Source organism: Manacus candei, unplaced genomic scaffold (genome assembly GCF_025592945.1).
Source record: "Manacus candei isolate 608988 ecotype Guabito, Panama unplaced genomic scaffold, ASM2559294v1 h1tg000047l, whole genome shotgun sequence".
NCBI lineage: Eukaryota > Metazoa > Chordata > Aves > Passeriformes > Pipridae > Manacus > Manacus candei.
Window position 1 is genome coordinate 551,026 of NW_026138095.1, and position 25,557 is coordinate 576,582.

Below are 25,557 nucleotides of genomic sequence, written 5' to 3' on the forward strand. Positions count from 1 at the left end.
CAGAGCAAGCCCTTCCTTCCCTCCAGTGCCAGGGCCACCCCAGTTGGTGCAGGAGCTACCCCGAGATGGGGCATCCCACGCCAAGATCCCATGGGGCAGGAGAGGAGAGCAGGTTACAGTGCTGCCAGGCAACCCGGCTCCGCTGACCCCCTCCCCAGGACTCGCCATACGGTGCCAGCTGTGGGCAGCACCCACCTTGGAGCCCCGCTCATTGAAAATGATCTCCACATCCAGTATCTTCCCGAATTGCTGCAAGTGGAGAGAGCACAAGGGTGAGTGCCCGTAGAGCCCCTGGCCCCACACCCGGGGCTGCTGGCATGGGGCTCTGTGCCAGGGATGGGCCAGGGGCTGCCTTGGGGGTCAGGCCCAGGGACTCTCAGGGCCATGCAGGGGAGAGCCCTCATCCCTCCCATGGCTCCCACTCTGCCAGGACTTTGGGAGTGTCACCCAAAATCTCATTAGCCAGCACTGCTCTGAGTCCTAATGAGGGCTAGGAAGGGGATAGTGAGGGGAGACAAGGGCTCTGTGTCACTCCATGCACAGGATGGGCCCTTGGAAGGGGACAGTGTCAGTGTCCCGATGGTGACACAGGGCAGCATCGAGCAGGGAGCAGGTGACATGGTGGCTGGATGGGGCTGGACTCACCCCAAACATTTGTCGCAGGTCAGGGTCCCGGAATCGGAAGGGGATGTTGGAGACGTGTAACCTCTTAGGCTGCTGCTTGTCTGTGTTGTCTGAGGAATGTAGCTGCTGGCTGTCTGTCTGTGCCGCCTCGTCTGTCTGCTGTGGGAGGCACCACCACCATCAGCCCCTGGCCGTGCCAGACTCATGTCCCTGCTGGGGCTCCAGTCTTGGGGAATGTCCCCCTGCCCTGTGCTTGGCCCTGCCTGCCCCCAAGGACACCCTGAAACCAGCGGTCCCCAAGCCTCAGGCAGCACCCCATGGGTGTCCCTGCATCCTGGTGAGCCAGGGGGATGATGGCAGGGCTGTGGGGGTGCTTGAGGCAGGGGTGCAGACACTGCCTGTGGGGCCATGTGGAAGCACTGGGAAATGCTGAGCTCAGCGCTTTCCCAGTGCTGAGTTCCAGATCTGTAATTGCCATGATCCGGTGGACCAGAGCCAAGCAGGTGGACTACAAGTGATTAGAATTGAGGGGGGGTGCTGCGAGGAGAGGCGATGGTGGGAGCACCCAGCCTGGTGCCCCGTGGGACTGCAGCCAGGCAGCACCACTGCCCCAGCACCCTCCCGGATGCTCCGGCAATGCCCTGGGCCCCCCGTGCCCCCTGACCCGCTGCCTTACCGGTACCGTCTGTGTCCCTGCTATGGACTGTGTGCTGGCGTCGGTGCCCGGCTGCTCGGCGTGGCTCTGTGCTGGTGTGTAGAGGGTCATGGCGTGCTCCGGTACTGTGCTCTGCCCCGAGTAGTCCTGCGTGGGGTGGGGGTGCGGTGGCGCGTACTCTGCGGGGATTCCGTTCTGGGGGGGCGGGGGGTACTGGGCCGGGGGGTAGGGCTGAGCCATCGCGTCCGGCGGAGCCGTGGTGTCCTGGTTACCCTGCCAAGAGAGTGGCACCGTGCCCCTTAGCCGCTGGTGTACCTGGGGTGCCTGGGCTGCCACCTGCCCACAGATGGAGTCCTTGTCCCCGCAGCCAGACCCAGGCCCCCCACCCCACTACTCCACAGCCCCCCCAAACCCTGGTCTGTCTCTGTGCTGCAGTGGCTCTGGGCTCACGTTTCTATCAGCTGAGTCCCGATCCTCTCCCCCTCTGAGGCCCTGTCTACCTAGTGCACTGGGGCTTGGGTAGGAGGATGGACACTTCTCCGTGGGGTTTAACTCCTGAAGTTGGCACATCTCTGCCCTTGGGGAGGGAGACCCAGGCAGACCCCATTTTGAAGCCCAACGTGGGGCAAAGCAGAGCCCGACTGGCAGCATTGCTGTGGGGGGCTGCACAGCACTGGCACCTGCCAGTGTCCCAGTGCCAGTGGTGGCAGTGAAGGGGAGTGGGGCTGGGCAGGCAGGGAGGTGAGGCAGGGAGGAGTGTTGATGGCCCCTTGGCAAACACCATACAGGGATCAATTAACTGTTAAATATTTGATTAGGCCTTTTGCTCTAACGCAGCGGGCCTGGTTGCCCCGGTCAAACTGGGTGAGCTGCACCCACGCCAAAGGCCGAAGACTGTTGGGGGTTTGTGGGGGGCTGGAGGTGCCACCCACACAGCTGGGCAGCCCACAGCCTGCAACTCTCCTGCACATCCACCCATTCACCCACTGTCCATCTTCACGGCCCAGCGTGCCCCCGTGGGCTCTCCCCCCTCACACACGTGTGGGCAGCACACAGCCGCCCACCACGGCGCGGCCGCAGCCCCCACGGCAGCCCCGGGGCCACACAGGGCAGCGGCCGCAGCCCCCCAGATGCTTTACAACGTGCCGTGGCAGCCTCTCGCCCGTGAAATCCATCTGTGGCTCAGCCTGAGGAGACAAGCTCCTTAATTGTGTGTGTCGCGAATTTATGTTGCTGGGGGATGGCAGAGGGCTGCAGAGGGGACGCGCTGGCAGCTGCCATCCCCAGCCCACAGGGCCGTCGCGCCTGCGAGGGCGGCGGCAGAGCCGCGCCGGGGACACATGGAAACCCAGCGGGAATAGCCCCGCTGCAGATCTGCAAGTCATCGGCAGCACCGGCAGCGCCGGCCGTGCTGACTCAGCTGCTCGGGGATGCGCCAGCCTGGGGCACCTGCCAGCGCGGGCTGGGGCTGCCACGCTGCAGGAGCCGAGCCCATCGCCGGTGCTGCCCCAAGACGGGCAGCCAGGGGCTGCTCTTGCCCACATCACTCCTGCCCACACCGCAGGTGCTAATGCCACCTGGCAGGCTGGAGGGTTCCATCCAACCCTCCTCCAGGGAGCAGGCAGACACCGACAGTCACAGCGGTCACACCTCCAGTGTGACCCTCCCTGCTGCATCCCTAATTCCCGGTGCCCATCTTTGCCTTGTCTGCATGCACAGAGAAAGGAGCAGCCCACATCCCTCCTGCCTTGGACACTCATCCTAGCTGTCACCACAGCCAGGATCAGCCACCACCACGTGGGGACTGGGGGCAGGGGGATGCAGATGGGTGCCGGGACAGGGACTGTCCCAACCTGCCCAGATCTTGGGCCCTGCTGGCCCCTCATCAGCCTGTCCCGACAGCCATGTTCGTACCAGTTATTAATTAGGGCTGTCGCAGAGCCTGTCAACCCGGGTATTATTTCATTCAGGGACCATTAGGTTCCCCCGGTTGCTGCTCACAGCGCCGGGGCTGCGGGTGCTGCAGAGATGCAAATCCAGGGCTCCCAGTGCCTCCCACTGGCCCCAGCACCCAGCCACCCCCCCCGGGGACAGGGCTGCTCAGTGCCTGGTGGGGGCTGGGGGCGAGGGTTCCACGGGGAGGGGGATGCTGGTGGGTTTGGTTGTGTGATGCTTGCTGACATCACAGGGAAAAAGCCGCTGCTCAGCTCTGCACCCCACACTGCCCGCAATACTGGAACAGCCCCATCCCCGGGCAGCCCTGGGCAGTGACGGGCCCCCTGCTCCTCCCAGGCGGTTACTGTGGCCCCTTCTCGGGGTCCTTACCTGCACTGAGCACCCAGGGGTCCTGGGGGACCCAGCTCTGCAGCCCAGAAGAGGCAGCCCAGGTGCTCCCAGCCTGGTGTGCCTGGCCATGTGGGGAGCCCGTGGCACAGTGCTGCCCGTGGGTGCTAGGGAGAGGTGCTCTGACACACATCCCTTGCTCCCACAGTACCTGTTCCTCCTGGGGTGTGGGAATGCTCCCCAGGAGCATTCGTGCTTTCAGCACTTGCAATAAAAGAAATGCTGATCATTAGTAGTCCTTGGCCTCATTTAAAACGAGACAGATCAGTGCAGTGCCCAAGCCTGGAGCAAAGCCGGTGGCATTTAACATGGCACAGGAGACACAAGTAGCACTCCACCACCTCCACTGCCCACCTGCTTGTGCAGGTACTGCCAGGACTGTGGCACAGCCCTGTGCTCAAACACCACAGCCCCAGGGACAGCAGGGGAGAGGCTGGGACGGGGACCCCAAGTTCCCCTGTCCAGAGTCCCCTGTATGGTGTCCCCCGCCCAGTGGCTGCTGCCTGGCATCCTCTCCATGGTGTCCCTGCCCTGCCCATGGCTCAGTCTTGCACCACCAGCCCTGCGCAACGGCTGCTGCAGCAGGCAGTGGGTAGATATCATCTTTAGCTGATTAAATGTCCCTCATTAACGAGTTTCTTTAATTAATGAAGTTTTTTTGTTTGCTCCACTTGCTTTCTCCCCCTGTACTCTGCCTCCTCAGCACAATCCAGGCCATTTCCTTTCAAGTCATTTAGCGTGTGGGGCCGGTTCCTGCCGACGCCGCACTTTGGTGATTGTGCCTGTCAGCTTGGGGCTGACAACGCCGTTTCCCACATTTGCTCCTTTTTAAGAAAATAATGCACCGAGAGCCCCCAGACCCAGAGGATGGGTCAGAGCAATCAGCCGAGTGCAGAGCCCTGTGCTAACAATGGGGCACCTGCTGGCCACGAGCACCCTGCCACGGGCCACCAAACCCTGCCTACAACAGGCGTCCTGCCAGCACAGTGATGGTGCCACGAGTGAGTGCCTGGGGTTATCAGCCGCACACCAGCACCTGCACCCTGCTGCCACCACAGCCGCAGCCACCACAGACAGGCCTAATTTCCTCTAAAGCCTCATGGCCACCCTGCTGCTTTGGCCTGGCCCCACTCCCATCTCCAGCCCATGCCAACTCCCACCAGCCAGCTCTGCCTGCAGCTGGGCCCTTCCCGCACTACGCAGTGTTGATGGTGCAGAGGCAGCACGGCACAGCATTGCCCAGTCACAGCATGACACCACCCAGTCATGGCATGGCACTGCCTGGTCATGGCATGGCACTGCCTGGTCATGGCATGGTACTGCCCGGTCATGGCATGGCACTGCCCGGTCATGGCATGGCACTGCCTGGTCATGGCATGGTACTGCCTGGTCATGGCATGGCACTGCCTGGTCATGGCATGGCACTGCCCGGTCATGGCATGGTACTGCCTGGTCATGGCATGGCACTGCCTGGTCATGGCATGGCACTGCCCGGTCATGGCATGGTACTGCCCGGTCATGGCATGGCACTGCCTGGTCATGGCATGGTACTGCCCGGTCACGGTTGAACCTGCTTGGTCACAGCACCACCCACTCATGTGCAGCTGGGCTTGAAGCTGGCATGTGGAGCCCTGGAGCAGCTGGAGAGGGGACACAGTCCTGTCACCACACACTTCCCCACCCTGACAGTGGGGGGGAAATGGGGCCGAGGTCCTTCCCCCACCACAGCATCTGCAGAGCCCCCCTAGGTGTTTCTGCAAGCTGCAGAGCCTCAGTGGGCACATCCCACAGGCAGCACAGGCAGGGCAGGGAGGGCAGGGAGAGCAAACAGCATGGGCAGAGAGTGCAGGCAGAAAGCACGTTGCTGTGACCTGGAGTGGCTTCTGCCCGCTCACGGAGGACAGGGCATCCCCTTGCCACATTATGAGGCAGCCTGAGGTCACTGCTGTGCTCAGGGAAGGGTGTTGAGCAATTCCCAAGGTCCCTGTGGACCTGTTCCCACCAGCAGGAGACAGAGCAGGCAGCAGCCAGGGAGGCCAATGGGACCACCTGCCCTTGTGCCCACTGCTCCAGAGCAGGGCAGTGTAGCATGCTGGGCTGCAGAGATGGGCTCAGCAAATGCCCCAATGGAGGCAGGAAGGTCCTGGCATGGCCCCACGTGCCCCCCATGCACCCTGGCCCCCCAGCCATCACCGTGCCCAGCACGGCTCATCTGCGTGACAGCCACAACGTCCCCTCTTCGACCCGGCAGCTCGTTCATGCTAATGACTGTCAACATGAAACAGAGGCCGTGAAGGGGAAGAAAATTACTCCCTGAAAAGGAATTGACTGATCCCCATCATTTCTCACGGAACCACTGACCTGTGAATATTTCATTACCCCAAATGCTGCACCATCCATACAAAGCAGCACCTGGCCCTGCACATGCACTGGCTGTGGAGCTCCATGCTGCTCACGGAGCAGGGTCAGGGTGCTCACCATGGGGACAGCCCTGGCCCCAGGAGGGATGAGCCCTGCTCACCGTGGGACAGTGGTAGGTGGCGGCAGGTTGCTTCTCCCTAGAGTGGGGCCAGACCTCACAGAAAGCCGGGTGGGACGATGAGGAAGGACCCAGGGGAAGCAGCAGTGAAGGTGTGAGGAGCTGCGGGGACCAGAGGCAGCAGCAGCTGCACTGGATGTCTTCATCACCAAGGCGCAGGGAGGGGTGAGAGGCTGGTAATGGCATCTGCCAGGGATGCTCCAGTGGGAAAGGAGTGCTGCAGAGAGCAGCAGGGCTGGTGAGGCCAGGCGGGACCCGAGGGGCAGCAGTGATGGTGTGAGAGGAGGACGAGTGGGGAGGAGCAGGCCAGCCCACTGGCATGGGAAACACCATTTTTCTGAGCTGCCACACACTGTCCAGGCACCTTCCATTCCCCCTTCCCTGCTCCTACCCTTGGCCCCCCGAGCCCCCACAAACAGAGTCAGGGCTGGACGCTGCTGCCCCTCTGTCCACAGGAGCCTGGGGAGGAAGGACGCAGCGGTGGCAGCCATGCGACATGCAGGAGTGGGGATGATGAGATGCTGGCCTGGGCACACACCTGTGCACGTGTCCCCATCACCTCCAGTGCAGGGCAGGGGGACCACGGTCCGGCCCCAGCCCCTGGCTCTGCCAGCTGGAAACTTCGGAGCTGAAGCTGCATGAAATATTCATGAAGTAAATGGTGCAATTTCATCTGCATTCAGCCAACTTCATGTATATTTCAGAGTATTATGAAATGATAATGTTGTGTAACCGAGGCGAGACGGGGGTGCCTGGGGGGGCTCCTGGCCACCCCCCGCCTGCTGGCCGACAGCTCCCAGCTCGCCTGTACCTGTGCCGCTGCACCGGGAGGGGCCGACGGCTGCGCTACCCTCGGAGATGTGGCAGGAGCAGGCGCAGCAGTGGGAGGAACAGAGCTCTGGGACACGCGGCACTCTGCTCCCTCCTGATCAGGGCCCGGAATCTCCGGTGGGGTCAGGGCTCACCCGTGGCAGCTCGTGGCATTGTCAGCGATGCCAGGGCTCACCTGCAGCAGCCCCCGGCATCACTGGTAGTGCAGGTGGCATTCCCGGCACAACTCTTCCTTCAGGCACGCTGGAGCAAGTCACACCTGGTCTATGCAGTGTTGGCCAGGATTCCCAGAAGCATTTGGTCCCCAGTGGCCACCAAAATGTTGGGACAGGTGGCACATAAGGTACAAACTTGGCTGCAGAGTGCAGGGATGGGCTGGAGAGGACCTGAGTCCTCAGCAGCGTCCACCAGAGCTACCTGCTCCTCCTGAGCCCTACAGCACCAGCGTTGGATGCCGGTGCCCGGGCACCGCACACCTTGGCACACCAGGGTGACCCGTCTGCTGCTCCAGCAGTCCTGGGAACAGCTGCTGTGTCCTCCTGCTGGCAAGGGCTGGGGGCTCTAAAACCCTTGTGTGGAGCTGCCAGAGCCCAGCTGGATCGAGGCAGCTCCAGACGACGTAAGCAGTGGGATGAACGGCCATGTCCACTGGCCTCATGCCTTCCTGCAAGCTCCACGCCAGCTCCACTGCCATTCCACACCTGGCCCCAGAGCTCACAGGGCTCAAGGAGCCCAGCTGGACCCTGGCACTGATCCTGCAGAGCCTCTCACACCCCAGAGTCCTCTCATGGCCCCTGTCCCTGCCACACCTTTGCTGCTGCGCCGGGGCTGTGGTGCAGCTGCTTGCATGGCCAGTGTGGGCACCTGGGGCACCACGGACCCATGTGTTTGCCTGGACAGTGCTCACATGCAGCCCTCTCTAATAGGCAGCCAGGAGCATAATTTTTCCTCTAATTACATATTCAGCACTTCTGAGAAAATGAGATTTTGGTAATTCAATTGGACTGAGCAGCAGCGCTATAATAAAATGAAATTTGTAACAATCGCGCAGTTAAATTAGTTAAATGGAGAGGAAGGAGCTGTGGAAAATTGACCCCTCGATCTCCTAAAGACTAATCAGACATTTGAACCAGGTTGTGCTAACAAAGCCCCCGGGGTGTTCGGCACAGAGAGAGGGGAAACCAGAGACACCGTGAGGGAAGAGCTGGAAAACAGCCGGGGCCTTGCGGTGCCGCAGAGGGGACGCCCCTGCTCCAGTCCTGGGGTGGGCCAGGATGAGTTTGGTGGGAAGGTTTTGGGTACAATACTGGTGCCATGCCCTCTGTGGCACTGGCCATCTCCAGGGCTTGGCCAACTAGGTCCCAGCAATGGCTGATGCTGTGGAGGTCACTGTCCCCACGGGCTCCCGGACACACACTGCATCCCTGCTGAGTGCACAGAGGGTGGCAGATGGTCCCTCTCTGCCTGCAGGGACTGCAGGGACAAGAGCACCTGTACCCTGCAGTGGGACCAGCCCTGAGTGGGAACAGGCACCGCAGAACCACCTGGACAGGGACAACACACCACACTGGGCACGTGGGGGAGGAGCATCCCACAGGCTGGAGGGGCTCTACAGCAGGTACAATGTAATTAGCCTCAATATTTATCTTGTTGTTCCTCTTCTCTATTTTTTCTTGTGAAAGAAAAGGAGAAAAAGACGAGTTTCTCATTTGCAAGTTAATTAGTCTAATTACCTCTAATTAAGAGCTCCCCACACAATGCAGATCACAAATAAGCTGCCACTGTCGCCTGCTCCCACTCTTCTTTCCCCAGTTTTGATTTTTCACAGGAGCTGTTTGAAGGCTGTGGCCGGAGCTGTGGCTGAGAGATGCCGAGTGGGTGCACCAGGGATGGGGGAGAGATGTGGGATCCCACAGTCTGGGGCTGCTCCCCTCCAAGGCTGGTGCCTCCAGGCATGCAAAGGGACGGTCCTGCTGCTGCTCCCCTGGGAGACCCCAGCACAGTACCATGGCTCAGCTCACCCCGGGGAACTCCAGCCCGGAGCCAGGGCTCAGTCTGGCTCTCCGACCCTGCACCAGAGCAGGACCCATGCGTCCTTCCCTCGATTCCCTCCCTGGGAAGCTCCTGTGCACATAAGGGGCTTTGTCCACACACCCTAACTGGTGCTGCTGAGGGGGACGAGTGGGTACAGCCGGTACCTGTGTGTCCTGCCAGGCAGCTGGAGCAGGGATGCAGCTGGAGTGGGATGCAGCCAGCACGGCCCTGGCTCATGGCTCAGACCCGGAGGCTTGAGCTCTGTTTCCACCAGCACAGTATCTCCCCAGACACGACCCAGCCAGCCTGGGTGAAAAAATGGGGACAGGAATATGCTAGAAAACACAATCCTCACCGGGCTCCGCAGGCGCTTACCCTGACAGCTCCCCAAAACTGCCTGCTTTCCTGGCAGCACCGGCCTGGATGCTCAGGAACCTATCGGGGGCAAAGTGAGAACCCGGGCTTGGGACACTGGCTGGGTACAGCAGGGCTTGTATGGGATTTGGGAACTGCACTCGACACCTGGATGGCAATGCCCGCAGCACCAGGCGATGCCACCACAAACCCTGTCACGTGCTGGAGCGAGGGGGGACACCTGCTCCCTGCTGGCTGCAGGAACACTGAGGGAGGTGGTGCAGGTTAAAGCCCTGCCATGGTTGCCCGGGGCAGCAAAGGGGTGAACCCTGTGGCAGCCCACAGCTCCCAGCCTGCTCAATGGCACTGGTGTATCATCAGGCCAGTAGCCACGGCATGGCCAGGACTGCAGAGCCCCTGGCCACATGCTGCCAGGCTCACACTGGCACTGGGAAGATCCAGTTCCTTCCTTGGACATTTGGTTCCCTTCTGAGCTCAGGTGCCCTTCCTAGCCTTCCCAACACTGGCACTTCCCCAGGGCTCCCTACACTTTCCTGGCACCCAGCCCCACACCTGCCTGCCAAAACCAGCTGCACCAAAGGTACTAAGACCCCTCCTGGAGGAGCTGCAGTGCCCCTTGGTACCCCCAGCTCCTCCATGGAAGCCCATTATTCCACAGGTACAGTGCCCCCATGCATGGGAGTCACTGTCCCCATGGGGAGAGCAGCTGGAGAGCCAAGTGACTCTGAATTTCATGGAGGTGCCTGGGGTGCCCTGGCTGCAGCACCCACTGTCCCACCCAGCCCTGGCTGCAGGCCCCAGAGCCATGCTGGCCCAGGGGCAGTGCAAGAAAATCAGCTTTCAAAAGCATTTTCCTATTTGGATGCTGGTCCCCAAGTGGAGGAAGCTGTAGGGCCAGGGCAGTGGAGCCAGCGGGGGCGGCCCATGCTCACTGTCCTAATTAGCCTTTCTTTGTTAACCCCCCCCAACTGCCTGTGACGCTTAAAGAATGACAGATACTAAATCTAATTTAATCTACTCATTCACCCATCACTATAGCACTAAAATAGGAATATACCTATAAAAAGAGCATTGCCAGGCAGTGTGGGCCAAAATCACAGCTATTGTGGGAAAAGCAGCTTTGCAAAGCTAAAATTAATGTCAATGTTTTCAATATATGTATATATATAAAAAGCAGAAAATGTTTCTGGTGGCTTTAAGGCTGGTCCTCACCGAGCAGAGCAGCTGCCACAGCATGGCCAGAGCCGTGAGCCACCGTGCCAGGTCTTGTATCCGTGCGACGCGCGAGCAGGGGGAGAAACCCGGTTTGAATTGAACCCGCTGCTGCAACACACACTGCTCGGAATAGACCTGCTCCCTAAAAATATAACATGCCAAACTTGGCAGCAACCCTCTTGGAAAGGAATTTTCCAAGCAGGATTTGCAGAGGCTGTTTCCCAGCAGGCCGGGCACTGCTCAGCCAAGTCTCCTGCGCCACAGTGTGACCGTGGGCACCAGGGATGTTCCCAGCAAGCAGCAGCTCAGGGGCAGCGTTGCAGTGGGGTTCAGCACACCTGTACATCAACCTGTGCTGGGGCCAGAGCTGCACATGCATCACTGCCTATGCCGGGGTTGCGTTGGGGTCGAGCACTGACTCCGAGGCTCAGAGCCTGGGTCTGTTCTGGGTCAGTGCTGAGCCCTGTCCTGCAGCCATCACCTGCACACTCACAACAGCAGTTTTAGGTAGAGACCGACTCCTCTGTTCACAAAATGAAGCCACCAAAGTGTCCCTTTGCACCAGGTCCTCGCTGAGCAAGAGCCAAATGTCCCCGCCAAGCCCCACGGAAGGATGCAGCATTCCTGAGGGCACGGGCTGCTCCGCCAGGGGCACGGACCCACCCTCCTGCAGCCTCTGGCCCCCCAGGGGCACCACTCTTGGAGCATGTCAGTGCTGGGAGGAATTCCTGGACACAGCACTCAGAATGCTGTGGACCGTGGCTCCTGTGGCCAGGCCAGGGTGGCCACATGGGGGGAGCGGAGCAGAGCGAGCTGCTGGTACCCACAAGTACCTGCAAGCACCTGGGTGAGCCACTGGCACTGATGAGCTCTCCCTGGCGCTGGGAGAACTGAAGTTTTCCTGAGAACTTCATTTCTTGATCCTTCCTTCAAGTCCTGGCACTGTGGAGAACACTGGGGCTGGGAGCTATGAAACACAGGTAGCATACTGAGGAACAACTCTAGCCCATGCCACAAACTCCTGGCAGAGAGAGCATTTGTCCAAAGGAATGATGGCAGCTAGTGCATGCAGACCCTGGAGCCTCCCAGCTCCTGACCCCCTGGCCAGTCCAGCAGACTCATTTCCCAGCCAGTGAATCAGTCACGATCACAGTATGTGCCCACCCCAGGTGCCCCACTACAAATCCCCACACCTGGACAGGGAGCTGTAAGTCAGGGGGTCAAAACCAAGCCCCCCACAGACTTCAGGACACAACTAACTTGTGGAGAGTCAGTTGAAGCCCCTGAGGTGTCCCTGCTACACAGGGGTGAGCTGAGCCAGCTGACCAGGGCCAGCTCTGCAGCGGGCACATGCCCACGGGCACAGGCAGCATTGCTCACCCTGTGCTCCTCCGGTGCAGGCGGCACAGGTGGGCACATCCAAAATCCAGAGCAAATTCAGGACTAAAGCAGGTGCCAGGCAGGCCCATTGCTCACCTGAGCAGGATGAGGGGCCTGGTGGAGCCCATGCCCTGTGCCCCTGCCCCACGTGATGGCTGCCAGTGACGTCCCTCTGCCTGATGCCTTGTTGTGACATGCACTGGGAGACACCTGTCCCCAAGCACCGGGTGCAGAACCTCTGTAGGTGACAAACCCCAGGAAAAGGATGGAGATTTTTGCCTCCATTGTGTTCAGCTGGGTGAAAATCCAACTCCAAATCTTGTAATAAAACCCTCCTCCTGGCTCACAAGTCCGGAGATGCTGCCAAGGAGCAGAAGGCTTCTGGGAGAGCAGGGAGGAAGAGATGCAGAACACGATGGTCAAATCAAACCAGGCAGGGCGATGGGGGAACCAGGAGACACCGGGGTGCAGAGCCACGCATCTGGGAAAGCTGATGCTTCCCAGGGATCCCCAGCTCCGCTTTGCCCAGCCCTGTGGGCACCAGGAGCCCTCGTCTGCCCACCACGCTGCTGTCCCTGTCACCGTGAGCCGCAGGCAGCACAGCCAATCCACGCCAGAGTGCTCCGCAGGGCAAGAGAGCGGCACAGCTGAGCCCCTCGTGTGGCCAGGGACAAGGGGATCCCGGCCCGAGAGGGACATCTCCCGTGCTGCAACAGAGGCTCCAGGCCCCGTTCTGGCTTCTATTCCAAAGCATCCATGTGCTCCCTTCAGAGGGACAGAAACTACCCTCCGGGACGGGTGGGAGCTCAGGGATGGTTTCTGCTTGGTGTCAGAGGTGCAGCAGCCTCAGGGAACTTGACACAGCCCGGGGAGGCTGAGAGTGAAATCCAGAGCAGCTCTGGCTCTCCCCAGGCTCTGCCTGCAGGAGGGTGCAATAAATCACACACCCGCCTCAGCAGCCCCTGCCGCAGCCCCCGCGCGCCCCGTGCTCGTGTAACCAGCACCAGCTTCGCCAGCCCCATCGCCCACGCACCAGAGAGAGCAACCACGGCCTTGCCATCCCCACCACCAGCGGCCACGCTCCGGCTGCGACCCCACTTGGACACCGGCCATGGACATCCCAAGGGACAAAACACTCCATAGCCCTTCGGGCTGGAGTGGAGGGTTGGCACCAGTGCCTGTCCTTGCCGCCGGGTGAGCCGTGCCGGCCACGCCATGAATTTTTAAACTCCTGAAAGCACAAATGGAGTGGTTTGCCTGGCTGGGAGATGGGATTTCCGATGCAGCAAAGAGGCATTTGAAGAAGATGCTGCCTCTCCCAAACTGCGCTTCTCCCGGGATGACGAGCCTGGAAACCTGGGGCGCTGGGTCCAGTGCAGGAATCAGGGCAGCCCCGTGGGACAGCAAAATCCTGGCCAGGGTAAAGGACCAAACTGATGGCCCCGGCACCCTCCATCTGGGCCACCCAAACTTGGGACTCGCCCGGCGCTGTGTCCCCCAGTCCCTCTGCAGCACCTTCTGTGACAGCGAGACAAACCCGGCCTGGCTGCGGGCACGCGCGATGTGACAGCACACACACACACACGTATGTGCACACGCGTGTGCACGCACGAGCTCGTCACCTTCCCTTCTCCCCAGAGGCTGCTCAGGCCGCGCAGGAGCCTCTTTCCTTTATCCGAGCATCCATCATCGCCAAGCGGCAGCAGTGCCGAGGCGGGGAAGCGCTGGACCCGCGCCGGCAGCTCTGCCTGCTGCACTGCCCGCGCCTCAGCCACGCTCCAGCCCCGGCCGCGCTCCCGCCACCTCAGCGGGGAAACCAGAGAAACCCCCCAAAGCCGCAGCTGAGGACCCGGTGCCGCGGGGCTGGAGGGGATAGGCTGGGAGGAACCTGTCAAGCTCTGACCCTCCGCAGAGAGGGAACCAGCCAGAAACACGTGTGAACCGGAAAGCAAGAAAATCCCCTGGAGAGGGTTGCTTACCTGTTGGAGGTAGAGGAAGGCTGGAGGACAGGGGAGAGAGTGAGGAAGCATGCCTGAGTTGGAGACAAGGAGGCAGCCCGAGTTAGCCATGGAGCACAGCATGTGTCGACAGGTAGCCGTGGAGCTGCTCGCGGGTCCGTCCTCTTCCGCACACTGCTATCCACCGCTATCCTCGTCTTCCCGGCTGGCCCCTCGGGCTCTCCCCTCCTCGCCGTCCCTCCCGACCCCTCGGCGCTAGTTAGGAGGGTTCATCTGTGGCAGGCCGGCCGCGCTGCCGCCGGAGCAGCGCTCGGCTCTTCACTTCGGGGCCATTAGACACTGGCACTGAGCGCACGGTCTGCAAAGGGTGTGCGTGAGCCAGAGCGGAGCGGGAGAGAAAGGAAGGGGAGGAGGAAGGAGAGAGGGCTTGGGAGTGAAATAAAAGGGGTGGGAGTTGGAGGAGGAGGGGGAGTCCCCTGTGCATTCAGACATCAAACAGAGCTCTGTATAAAATGAAGAGAATCCGTAATGACATGAGAACAGCTGATCCCGCACTTAACCCCTCCACCGCCGCCGCTCGCAGATGGCTTCCCTGCTGTCCTCGCCGCCCCGGCCACACGCTGGGGAAGCAGCCGGGCAGGATGGGGCCGAGTGGGCAGAGCTGTCTCCCTTCCCAGCGCTGGCTCCCAGGGGAAGAAGGGTCTTACGGGGAGTTTCGGTGGTGCAACGCGGGCGCCATGGGAAGCCGTGCCGAGCAGCCGGCACTTCCAGCCGCGCAGCCCCCGCGATGGCAGGGCCGCCGGGGCTCCCCATGCACACACCGCCGGACACGTGCACACGCGCCACGCTCTCGGTGGGAGCCGCCACGGCAGGGCGGCCGTGCCGGGGGGACACGGGAGCCATGCAGCAGCCCCAGCTCCGCCTCCCCGGGAGCCACCGACCCGCTCCTGCCTGCAGCCCCGCATGGCCCCGCAGCCACTGCCGCACCGCCACGGGCCTGCGCCACCGCGGGCAGGGCCAGCAGCCCATGGCATTCCCTACGGAGCCGCCACGGCCACGGCCTCACCGCCGCCTGCGTGCCCTGGGCACAGCTGCCGGGCCCTGCCGAGGCGTGGGAGCCCCAGGTAGGGCCCTGTGACCCCCTGCCAGCCTGCCGGTCCCCCAGGCACGGAGGGCTGCGGGAACCCCTGCACCCTGGGGTGACACGAGCGGCCCTGCCCACTGGTGCTGGCTCCCCTGCATTCCCCAGAGCGATGGGGACCCTCTGCCCCAAGAACCACCGGCTGGCCAGCGGTCAGCCCCAGTAGAGCTCGAGAGGCATTCTGGCGTTTCTGAGGGGCCTGCGGCGCTGCCAGCAGCCCTGACGCATCCACACCACACACACCACTGTCACAGCTGCCATGGCAATAGCCTACGTGCCGGTGCCCGTGAGGGACCGCCGGCGTGGGCGCACACCTGTGCTCGCTCGGGTCCCCGTCCCACCTCACGCCTCCACCCGTCCACGGCCCCACAGCAGCCCTGGCCCCCTCTGGTGCCACAGAGCTCAGCACTGGCACAGGGGTCCCTCCCCAGCACCCCACACCCTGGCACTGCATCATGCCTGGTTCTGGAGCCATGGCCAAGGCCACCAGGATGGTGTTCTGCTGGGGTACGTGGGAAACAAAACCTGGGCTCAACTCAGTTTCCATCTTGGCCAAATATGATGCACAAAGGCAGGGCTGTGCCAGCAGCTGCTGATGCTCTGTCTCCGCCGGAGCCTCCAGCACACAACCAGCCCTTTTTGGAGCTGGGATTTTCCACAGCATCCCCAGGCAGAGTGACATGCTGCAGTGTCCTGGTACACTCACAGCGGTTCCCGTTTCTACTGCAGACACTCAGAGCGGCAGCATGTGGCACGGCCGGCCCGGAGCCACAGGAAAAACCTGCTCTGGAAGAGCTGTCCTGAGGAAGCAGTGTCTGGGGCCTAGGGAGCACCAGCCCCTCCTGTGGGGTTCTGTGACTGGGGGCACCACGCTCCATAGGGACCACGAGGTGCCAAACTGGGGAGGGGATGTCAGGCTGGGGGAGGGTTTGTCAACACCAGAATCAAGCGCCAAAAGGGTCCAGCAGTGACATCCACTCCGTTACCAAGAGCATCCCTGGGCACTGCTCCCTGCGAGGAGCACGGGTGTCCCACCATGACCGTTTGCCATCCAGCTCCAGGGACCACGACAGACGCAGTGGCCCCTCCGGCACACCGCAGTGCTTGGACCCCGCGCTCCCACTCGCCTCCAGCTCCCCTTCCTCGGAAGCCCCACGGCCCCAGTGCCACCAGCACCCGGGGCAGGACGTAGGACAGCTCTCTAAGGCACAAGTGGGTCCTCCCTCAGTCCCTCAAGCAGCTGAGGGGAGAGTGGCCCCCCGAGGCACCTGCATGCACCCAGGCACCGCACAGACCCTGAGCGGTGAGGGGCACCCTGAGCAAGCTGATGGGTAGCTCTGAAGGCCCTGGGCTGGTCTGGCTCCACTGCAGCTCCCGGAGGTGACAAGGGCAGGGCACTGCCCAGCACGCCGGCCTGACGGTGCCCAACCAACCAAACCACGTGAGGCAGAGGCCGGCTCCAGGATGAGGTAATCTGCCTGTCCTCCCCCGCGCCACAGCCTGGCTCTGGCCAGGGTGACTCAAAGGCATTCCTGGCCTGTGGCAGCACCACGAGTGCTGGCACTGCCCTGAGCCAGCAGCAAAATGGGCCCAGCTCTGGGAACTGAGGAGTGTGGGATGTTGGGAGTCTCCTCTCTCCCTCCTCCAGCCATCGCCAACACCTGCCTGGCTGCAGATGCCCCACAGCAGCCCCACAGGAACTCCAGCATGGCAGGGCAACACCAATCCCATGGCTCCAGTGGGGAACGTGTTCCCAGCCACCAGCGGCCGGTTTCCCTCACCCTGCTGCTCCCAGTGACACTGTGCCACAGCCCCAGCTGACAGCACCAGCGGTGGCACCAGCCCCGAGGAGCCCTGGTCAGGGTTGCCCAGCCCAGCGGAGTCACAGCCCTGAAGGAGACCCTCTGAAACTGAAGCCTCCTGGAATGAAAGTTTATTTATCTGTTTAATTAAGATGTGTTCACCAGGCGCACAGACCCCGTTCCATCTGTCTCACTTACAGCCGCGTCCCAGTAAAATTAAACCTAATAAATATCAGCAGAGGGAAAGCAAAGGGCATGTGTGAGATATACGATCAAAGGCAGAAGCTGCACAGGGCTGCAGTTCTCAGCACATCTCTCTCTGCCCTTCGGGGCTGGGCTGGCACTGTGCTCCCCCACGCAGGATGGGGCTGCCTTTCCTTCAAATCAGCACAATTCCCAGCTTTTTATTTATTTTAAATGAACCCTTGAGGGCTCCTTCGTTTTGTTTGCTGGGAGAGGGAGAACAACATGGCACTGGGACAGGAGTGGTCTTGGCTACTGTTCTGGTGCTGGAGCCAAGGGGCAGAGCCTGCAGTGGGACAGCTGACATGCACCCCCCCCCAAACCACCACCAAGGGAACCTGCTGGGGACAGTGCAGCACATCCAGCCGCTCCAGGTATCCAGGATGTACCAGCAGCCAGTGCAGTGCTGGCAGCTCCCAGGGAAATGCTAGAACAGCTTGGCTCCCCTCTGAGGCACACTCCACCATTTGGACCCTTCATCTGCCAGGAACGAGGCCCCAAGGTCTGCCGGGAGCCCCGGCCCCCTCAGGCCCCCCGAGCGGGTGGTGCCACAGGCACAGGCACATCCAGGTGCCCAGGGTCCTGCACACACTGCACTAAGCCCTGAGCACACGTCAGAGCTGCTGCCCTCCCAGGTCTGCCCCAACGCTATGTCCAGATCCTGACCCACGGGATGCAATGGGAAATCCAGCCCCTGGTACTGCACTCCTCACCAGGACCCATCCCTCATCCTCTCCCAGAGAGGGATGACACAGTGCCCATGGACCTGCTGTGGGGGCACAGCCACGGGTGGGCTGGTGCCGCGCAGGCTCCCAGTGTCTAGTGCTTACAGGACCCCCATGGCCCCCCGCAGCACGCACCCACGGGGCAAAGCTGGATGCTGATGCTTGGGAGAGCTGCTAAAAGAGGGCTGCAGGTCAGGTGAGGTGCAGCCACTGCCACAAGGGCTGGTGAAGTCAGACTACTGAGGTCAGACCGCGAGGTCAGGTGCTCCGGCCTCCCCGGGGTCATCCTGCGAGTGCAGTGCCGGTGGCCCGGCAGCACCCAGGGAACACAGCACCCGCCTAATCCTCTTCTCCCACCCGCTCCAGAATGCCTCCAAGCCAAGGCATTCATTAATTAAAAGCTCATTAGTAGTTAGTCATAGACATAAAGCGATTAGATGAAGGTGCTGACGGATCTGAGCCGCCGTGCTGCGAGGGGAGGGTCCCACGTCCCCAGTGCCTTGGCTGCAGGGACTGCCCCAGTGCAGGGCACAGACCAGGACAGTGATAAGGGACCAACAAGCCTCCTCTGCACCCTGTTAAACCTCCTCTCCATCTTTCCCCGCTCCTTCCTCCTACTCCAGCAGCTCTCAGGGGTCACTGGAGACCCCGCCTGCTCTGTATTCCCAAAGGTGAAGCACCCAGGCATGATCTCACCAGGTGAGGAGGGGACTGTTACCACGACATGGCCACTATCTGAGACAGCAGCTGTGGCAGTGGGAGGGGAGTAGGAATGCAGGGAAGTTTAATGGGATCCAGGGAAAAAATCCACCTCGCCGAGAAGTTCCTGGCCCATGGTGGGGGACAGGACGGGGCCTTGGGCACCTTCAACCTCTGTCGAGAGCTGCCAGCACCATGCAGAGCAGGAGAGGGCTGGGCTACCATCTGGGGATGTCCTATGGCCCCCCGTGTCACCCCTCCCTCCTTTGCCCTTCAGCCACCCAGGCAGGGAGAGGACCCTCAGTGCTCTCTACAAAACAGTGCCCTGGTTGCAGCCATCCTATGTCCCCCATCATCTGGCACGAGCAGTCAGTGCACAGGGACCTCCAGCAGCCGGCCATATCCCACCCCCTGTGGGACACACTCGCACCCCTGGCTGGGAGGACGAGCCTGTCACTCTGCCTGGCTCCTCGCCTCCACCCGCACGACCCTTCCAGAAGCCCCTTCACTTGACAAAATATTTACATGAAATGGCAATTAGGCTCCCTGAATTTAATGAGAATTAACATGCAGCAGCAGCACCGTGGCAGAGCAGCTGCTGCTGAGCACCTCGAGCTCGTGGGCCAGGTGGGCAGTGTGGGGGGGCCATGGCAGGGGAAACGGCTGCACCACGTGTGTCACAGGGGCACCAGGGCCACCACCACCACCACTGGGGCCAGAGTTACTGCCACTGCCAAGGCCAGAGCCACTGCCAGGGCCAAGGCCACCACCAGGGCCAGGGCCACTACCACTGCCAAGCCCAGAGTGGATGAAGGAGGATGCAGGAATGATGGAGGGTGATGCAGGAACGACGGAGGGCAATGCAAGGAACGAGCAACTACGGACCCAGGGACCCAAAATGCCTCATCCCAGAGTTCCCCTCTTTTCTGAGACCAGCTCTGTTGCCTGACAAAGAGTTGCCAAGAAAATGCACCCCCTAAGATGTGCACCAGCCTCTCAGGCTGCTGGAGGGCTTTGGCAGCAGGCCGTGGGGTGTCAGCACATGGGACAGGACAGGGGAGTCTGAGCAACCCCAAGCAGGGGTACACGTGGCATGCCAGTGTGGGCACTGGGCTGGGACCCATTGGAGCAGCAGATAGGTGAGGTGGTCAGGGAGGAGCACCGGGCTGGAGTTGCTCCAGGAGCAAACACTACATCCTCATTATGAGGCTTTTTAAATGCACAGATAGGATATTAGTGTTAAACAAGCACTGGGACTCCAGGGCAAACTTTAAAAATCATAATATTTACAGACCCCTCCTTCCCCTCACCCCACGTGCTCTTTATTTCCCTGCAATTACTGCTCATTTGAAGACATTTTGCTTTGGCATCTCAGCCTGTTGTGATGTCAATGACTGAGCCACCCACTGCCCCCTGCCACCACAGCACTCCCAGCATGAGGGGACACCGGACCCTCTGCTTCCTCTCACACCACGATGGAGAGACACCTGTGATGCCATGAATGACACTGCTCTGCCAGGACCACAGCCCCTGCCCAGCCCCTCCCAGCAGAGCTGGGGATGCCACTGCACAGAGCCCAGACCGGCTGTCCCAGGCAGGCTGGTTCCGTGCACTGCATGGGACAGGGAATAGGGACCCTTAAGCACCACTGCCCCAGAGCCAGTGTGGTGTGGGGAGTTGTGCCTGGAGCTCCCACGGGAACTGGCACCCCACGCTGCCCGTGCCTGCCCGGCTGAGCTCCGCGAAGCCACGTGGTGCCAACGGAGCCTCAAGCGGAAGCTCCGGTTCACTCCTGCAGCTGTGGTGGGTCGTTAAGTCCCTGGGCAGAATTAGCACCAAAGCAGGAGGCTCTGCCAGCCCCGATGAGCTCCAGAGCGGCGGCAGCACCGACATCCCTCATGACAAAGCACCTTACGCCTGAAAGCTGCTTCCTTGAGCAACAATGAATTTGCATTATCCTCTTCCTCCTCCCCATAAGCTCCTTTCCCCACACCCCCCATAGCCTGGTTCTGCTCACTGTTCCCTTCTCACAAATCCAGGGGAGCACAGCTCCCTGGAATGTGTAATCTCCAACAGACTGCTGCAGCCCCCAGCCCCTTGCCATCTCTGGGAGCGGGTGGAAGGGGCTGGCACCACTGGCTTCAGCCCCAGTTATGGGCCGGGATGCCACAGGAAGGCCCCTGGATGGTACAGAGCCTGACACAGCCCAGCTCCTGCAGTGCTGTGGAGGGACCTTGAGGTCCCCATGGGGACCCTAAGATCCCCATGGGGACCTCAACAGCTTCGGTCATCAACTTCAAGCCTGAGATAAAGTGTGGGGACCACCTCAGGAGCATCCGATCAGACCCTGGGTGAGCACCCACAGGGCACAGACCCAGTGAGAGGTAGCTGCTGCTCCACACAGACGTGTGACCTGAACATCCCGCTGCCACCACAGACTCATGCCCCTGCCTAACACAGCCCCTAGGCAGGCTCCAGAGTCCACTGCCCACCACCATGGCACAGCTGGGGCAGGGGACTGGTTCTGGGCATGGGAGGCAGCTTCTGCCTGCAGCCAGCACTGTGTGGGGCTTGAAGGCAACAGCGGGGAGGCAGAAGGGTTGTTTGGAGGTGCCCTCAGCAGGGCACAATGTCTGGGCAGGGACATTAGCCCGCTGCTCCGTTCCTCCTCAACACCAGGCCTGCCTCCAGCACTGCAGCCCGTCCCCTGCCCGCTGCCTGCGGCTGTGGGCTGCGGGTGCCTGGCCAGAAGGGAAAGCTCTCCCTGACCGGCAGCACAGCCAGGGAGCAGCAACAGCGAGAAATGACCCCAATCCTGAGCAAAACCCCGGCAGAGAGGGAGGGAAGTGCCCACCCTTGGCGGAAGTACCTACCCAAAAATACATCATCATGTTGGTGGCCGGGTGTTGAGCTGCTCTGTGGGGTCGGCAGGAGGGCAGTGGGCTGCTCCAGATGCTGGCTGCGCTGGCTGCCGCCCCTCCTGGGTGGGCTCTGTCCCCTCCGTCTGTCCGTCTGTCCGGCTCCAGCGCCCACGGCCGGCGCTCCCGGAGCCCTGCGCGCTCGCCTCCCTCCCTGCGGCGCTCACGCCGCGGCTCAGAGCCGCTGTTCGACCTCCAGCATGCTGCTGCGGGAGGGCAGGGGCTGGAGGGCAGCCCTGGCAGGCAACAGCTTATCCACCCCAGGGAAAAATGGGAGAGGAGGAATAAAAATGAAATCCTCTCTGGCGTCGTCAAGAGCAAAGGGAAGGACGACCGTGAGAGGGGAACCGACCCCAGCGGTGAGAGGGTGCTGGGGTGGGGGTCCGGGGCCAGGTTGGGCGTTGGGGCCGCAGCAGCAGCGTGGGCACTCGCCAGCGCAGCGTGGGCTCCGCTGACACTCCAGGAGCCGATGTCCTGCCTCAGCATTTTTCAAGCTACCCTGTCAATAAGGGAATCCGCTGCTCGCGGTTAACCTGCGAGGTGCCAGCCGGCTCCTGGCCCCCCCGGCCACAGCGGACTCCACAGCCCCCTGCTCCCATTCTGCTCCCAGCAGGCAGGGACGCTCGGCCATGGTCGGGCAGGTCCTGCCAGGACGGGCTTCCTGGGGGGGTCCAGCATCCCCCCCTTTGTGGGAGCAGCCGAGCAGTGGCCCAAGGGGGACAGAGCCAGAAGGCACCAGCCCCCTTGTGCAGTGGGGAGCAATGGGGACGGTCCCTGCAGCCCATGATGTGGCCACCTCCGACTGCATGAGAGGGCACCCAGGAATCCCCAACAACAACAGGGCAGCCACCATCCCTCAAAGCCCAGCCTTGCCCCCCATAGACGTCCAGGACCCCATCCCACAGGGTAGAGCAGCACGACCAGTGGAGATCTCAAAGGGGACACAGAGGAGAGCTGGCTGCAGGGTCAGCCATGGGGATAAGTCAGGGGAGTCCTGGGGTAGCTGGATCTTGTGGGGCACGAGCCCCCAGTCGCCCCCGGCACATGCTGCAGGCTCAGCAGCTGGGCAGTGCTGCTCCTCAGGCACTAAATCTCCATCCTCCTGGGGCACTGCACAGTGGAGGGAGCGAGGGAACCATGAGCGCTGAACCAGACACGGGAGCGAGAGAATAAATAAGGATAAGGGAAGCACAGGAGCGAGGGGGGCAGCAGATCGGTCTCCGGGGCCCAGCGGGCTCTGACATCTCCAGGCCCATAATCATATTCAGAGCAGTGCCGGGCAGAGGCAGCTCTCCTCCAGCACGGCAATAAACGAGAGCAACACTCTCAATAATTCAGCACTGGGAGAGGTGATAAAGCAGCAAAGGCACCACTGCAGGCAGCTGAGGTGGGGGGCTCCTTGCTCCCTCTTATATTTCACTGATCCGAACCGTCTCCTCTCTGTGCTCTGCAAATGCAGCTTCAGCCATGTCTTGGGGTCCCCCCAGCCTGCCAGACCTCCCCTGCTGTTGTGTGAGACAGACAGAGGGGGCAAATGCAGCAGAATGGAACTCCTCAATCACCAGCAGCCAAAATCCAGGTTGTCAGTGGGCAGGGGGGCAGAATCATCCTGGAACCAGGGCAGGGGCAGATGCACCTCCCCAGTGCTGTTCCACCCTCTGCCGCTGCAGCCCCCCAGCCCTGCACACACCCCTCAGCCCGAGGTGCCCGTGCAAACAGCACCCAGCTCCCTGTGCCACATCTCAATTCTCCCACCCAGACCAGTCGTGGGGCAGCTCAGCCGCAGGAACCCACCCTGCTGCCCTCCCCTCCGCCGCAGACACGTCTCCTCTCCGGACACACCCGTGTGGCCACAGCTCCAGCACCGCAGCTGCCGGACCGACCCGCGATTCCCGATCCCGCACGCAGTCGGACACTGGGAGGGAGCAAAGCCCTCTCCTCAGCACAGGGAGTGCTGCCAAGGCATCAGCACAGACACGAGAGCCAGAGGTGGGGGAAGCCCCGGCCCTGCAGCCCACACCACTGCTGCCAACCAGCACGTGCCCCCCAGGCTCACACCCACAGCCCAGCCTTCATCCCGTTCATGCTGGCTCCTGGTTTATGCTGCCTGCGAGCCCTGCTCCTGCCCCAGCCTTCCTGCTCCTTTGAGCAGCTCTTTATCCACATTTCCCACAGCACCTCAGGACCCTTCCAGACCACAGTCTCCTCCCAGCATGTCACTTCCAACCTTGTCCTGTAGGTGACAGGGACGGGAGTGCTACCTGCCCCAACACCTCTTTCCTGCATTGGTTTGCATGGTGGCAGCTCCCAGTGCCCAGAACCACTGCCTTGGCCCTCACCACTCCTTGGTCCCACTGGCATCCCCAGTCCATGCCAGGACCCAGAACAATGGATGCACCAGCCTCCTCCTCCCCAGCCCCTCAGCTTTTTTTGCTCCTCTGCTTCACCAGCTCTGAGAGGGGAGCACAGGTTGTGCTACGCTCAGCGGGATGGACCTTGGGGGGATGTGGTGTCCCCTCTGCGACAGGATCCTCCTACTGCCGTGAAGTCCAGCAACACGAGGGTATGATGGGAAGGAGTCATTCTCATCTGCCCAGCAGACACCAGGCTGGCAGAGGGCAGCCCATCTGGCCCACCTTTCACACGCAACCTGCCTCAGCCCAGGGGACACCATGAGCTGCTGTGACACCTCCCAGCACAGGTTGCAGGACTCTGGGGGCAAACATCCCCTGTGGTGGGCAACCGCCAGGTCCGGGTCACTATAGGGCTGGGGGCTGCTGCCCCCCCCAGTAAGGGCAGGGTCCCCTCAAGAGGCTTCCCCAGGGATGGCTCCCAGGAGCTGTACAGAGCATGGATGGACAGACAGACAGCAAGTCAGCACACACGGACACTCACAGACATGGCAGCCTCAGCTCTCCTCACGCAGGACTTATGTCATCGTGTCACGCCTGCGTGGGGGCTCAGCACCCAGGGGGTGGGGTACTGGGGCCGCTGGCAGAGGGGAGCAGGCAGCCTTCCTCCCATCCCTCCCCCAGCATGGCTCTGAGCCCACCTGCCCCTGACCACTGCTCTGCAGGCTGAGGTGCTGCCCCGTCCCGGCCAGCCTCGTGCCGAGCACCCATCACCTACCCCTCACATGCAGGGTTTAGCGTGCAGGAGGGACCCCTGGAGCAGCCAAGGCAGAGCCCAGTACAGCCACTTGGATCCAAACACTCCGTACCTTTTATTCAGCTCAGTTCCTCCCACGGTGCTCGCGCTGGGGTCTCTAGAAAAGACGGGAAAGAGGAGGAAGAATTAAAATCAATGAACATCATCACTAACCTGTTACAGTCAATGCTGTCTGCTCATCGACTGCACAATGTTGGGATATGAGTGAGTGTTACCTCCCAGGCGCTGGGAAGCCTGTGCTGGTCAGGAGCCAGTGGCCAGGCTGGGGACTCAAGCCAGGGCAGATGAGCAGCACCAGCACCCACCAGCTCCCTGGACAGGCTCAGAACACCCGCCTCCAGCTCCATCAGTGCACCTCAAACCCAACCCAGCTCCCACAGACCACGGGCCCCTTCCTTGGCCCCCTGGACCCTGCAAGTACAGCCATAGACCTGCACACATACACGGGGTGAGACAAGGCACAGCTGGCCCCACACACATCCACGACGTGAGACAGGACACAGCCATTGTTGAAGCCATGGCTGCACAGCTGGTTTGGTGTATCCTAAACCTTCTGTCCACCCCAGCACAGTGACATGGTCCTGTGAAGAGCGATCCCTGCAGCACACAGCTCTGCTGCCGTCCTGGCTCCAGGCACTTGGAAAATTAAGCCAAATTTCAAAGAAAACTTTCTGAAAGCTGCACTTCAACTAATTAGCTTTTGCAGCATGGCCAATGCAAACGTTCATCAATCATGTCAGACCCTCAGAAATAATGAGAACGGCTGATACATCCCAGGAGTGGTTAAGGAGTGAGCGAGGACTGCGCGTGTCCATAACCACTGATTCGGTGACCTGGAAGTGCTGAGTCTCACCTGCCCAACAACTCCGTTCCCAACTGATGGAGCTGTGACACCTGGACCCCCACG

At 61.5% G+C, this 25,557-nt stretch overlaps 1 protein-coding gene across 3 annotated transcripts in view; it reads right to left on the reverse strand.

Annotated features, from left to right (window-relative positions):
* Positions 1-25,557, reverse strand: part of RBFOX3 (RNA binding fox-1 homolog 3) — a 108,093-nt gene that overhangs the window by 5,222 nt on the left and 77,314 nt on the right. For 2 of the 3 annotated variants that reach the window (XM_051797404.1, XM_051797406.1), the window contains exons 3-7: positions 24,703-24,747; positions 13,976-14,312; positions 1,301-1,552; positions 646-783; positions 196-249 (exon numbers count right to left, since the gene is read on the reverse strand). In XM_051797404.1, the coding sequence (XP_051653364.1) occupies positions 196-249; positions 646-783; positions 1,301-1,552; positions 13,976-14,077 (546 nt within the window). In that variant the 5' untranslated portion in view covers positions 14,078-14,312; positions 24,703-24,747. The remainder of the gene's footprint in view (positions 1-195; positions 250-645; positions 784-1,300; positions 1,553-13,975; positions 14,313-24,702; positions 24,748-25,557) is intronic. The other variant, XM_051797405.1, reaches the window with a different exon arrangement.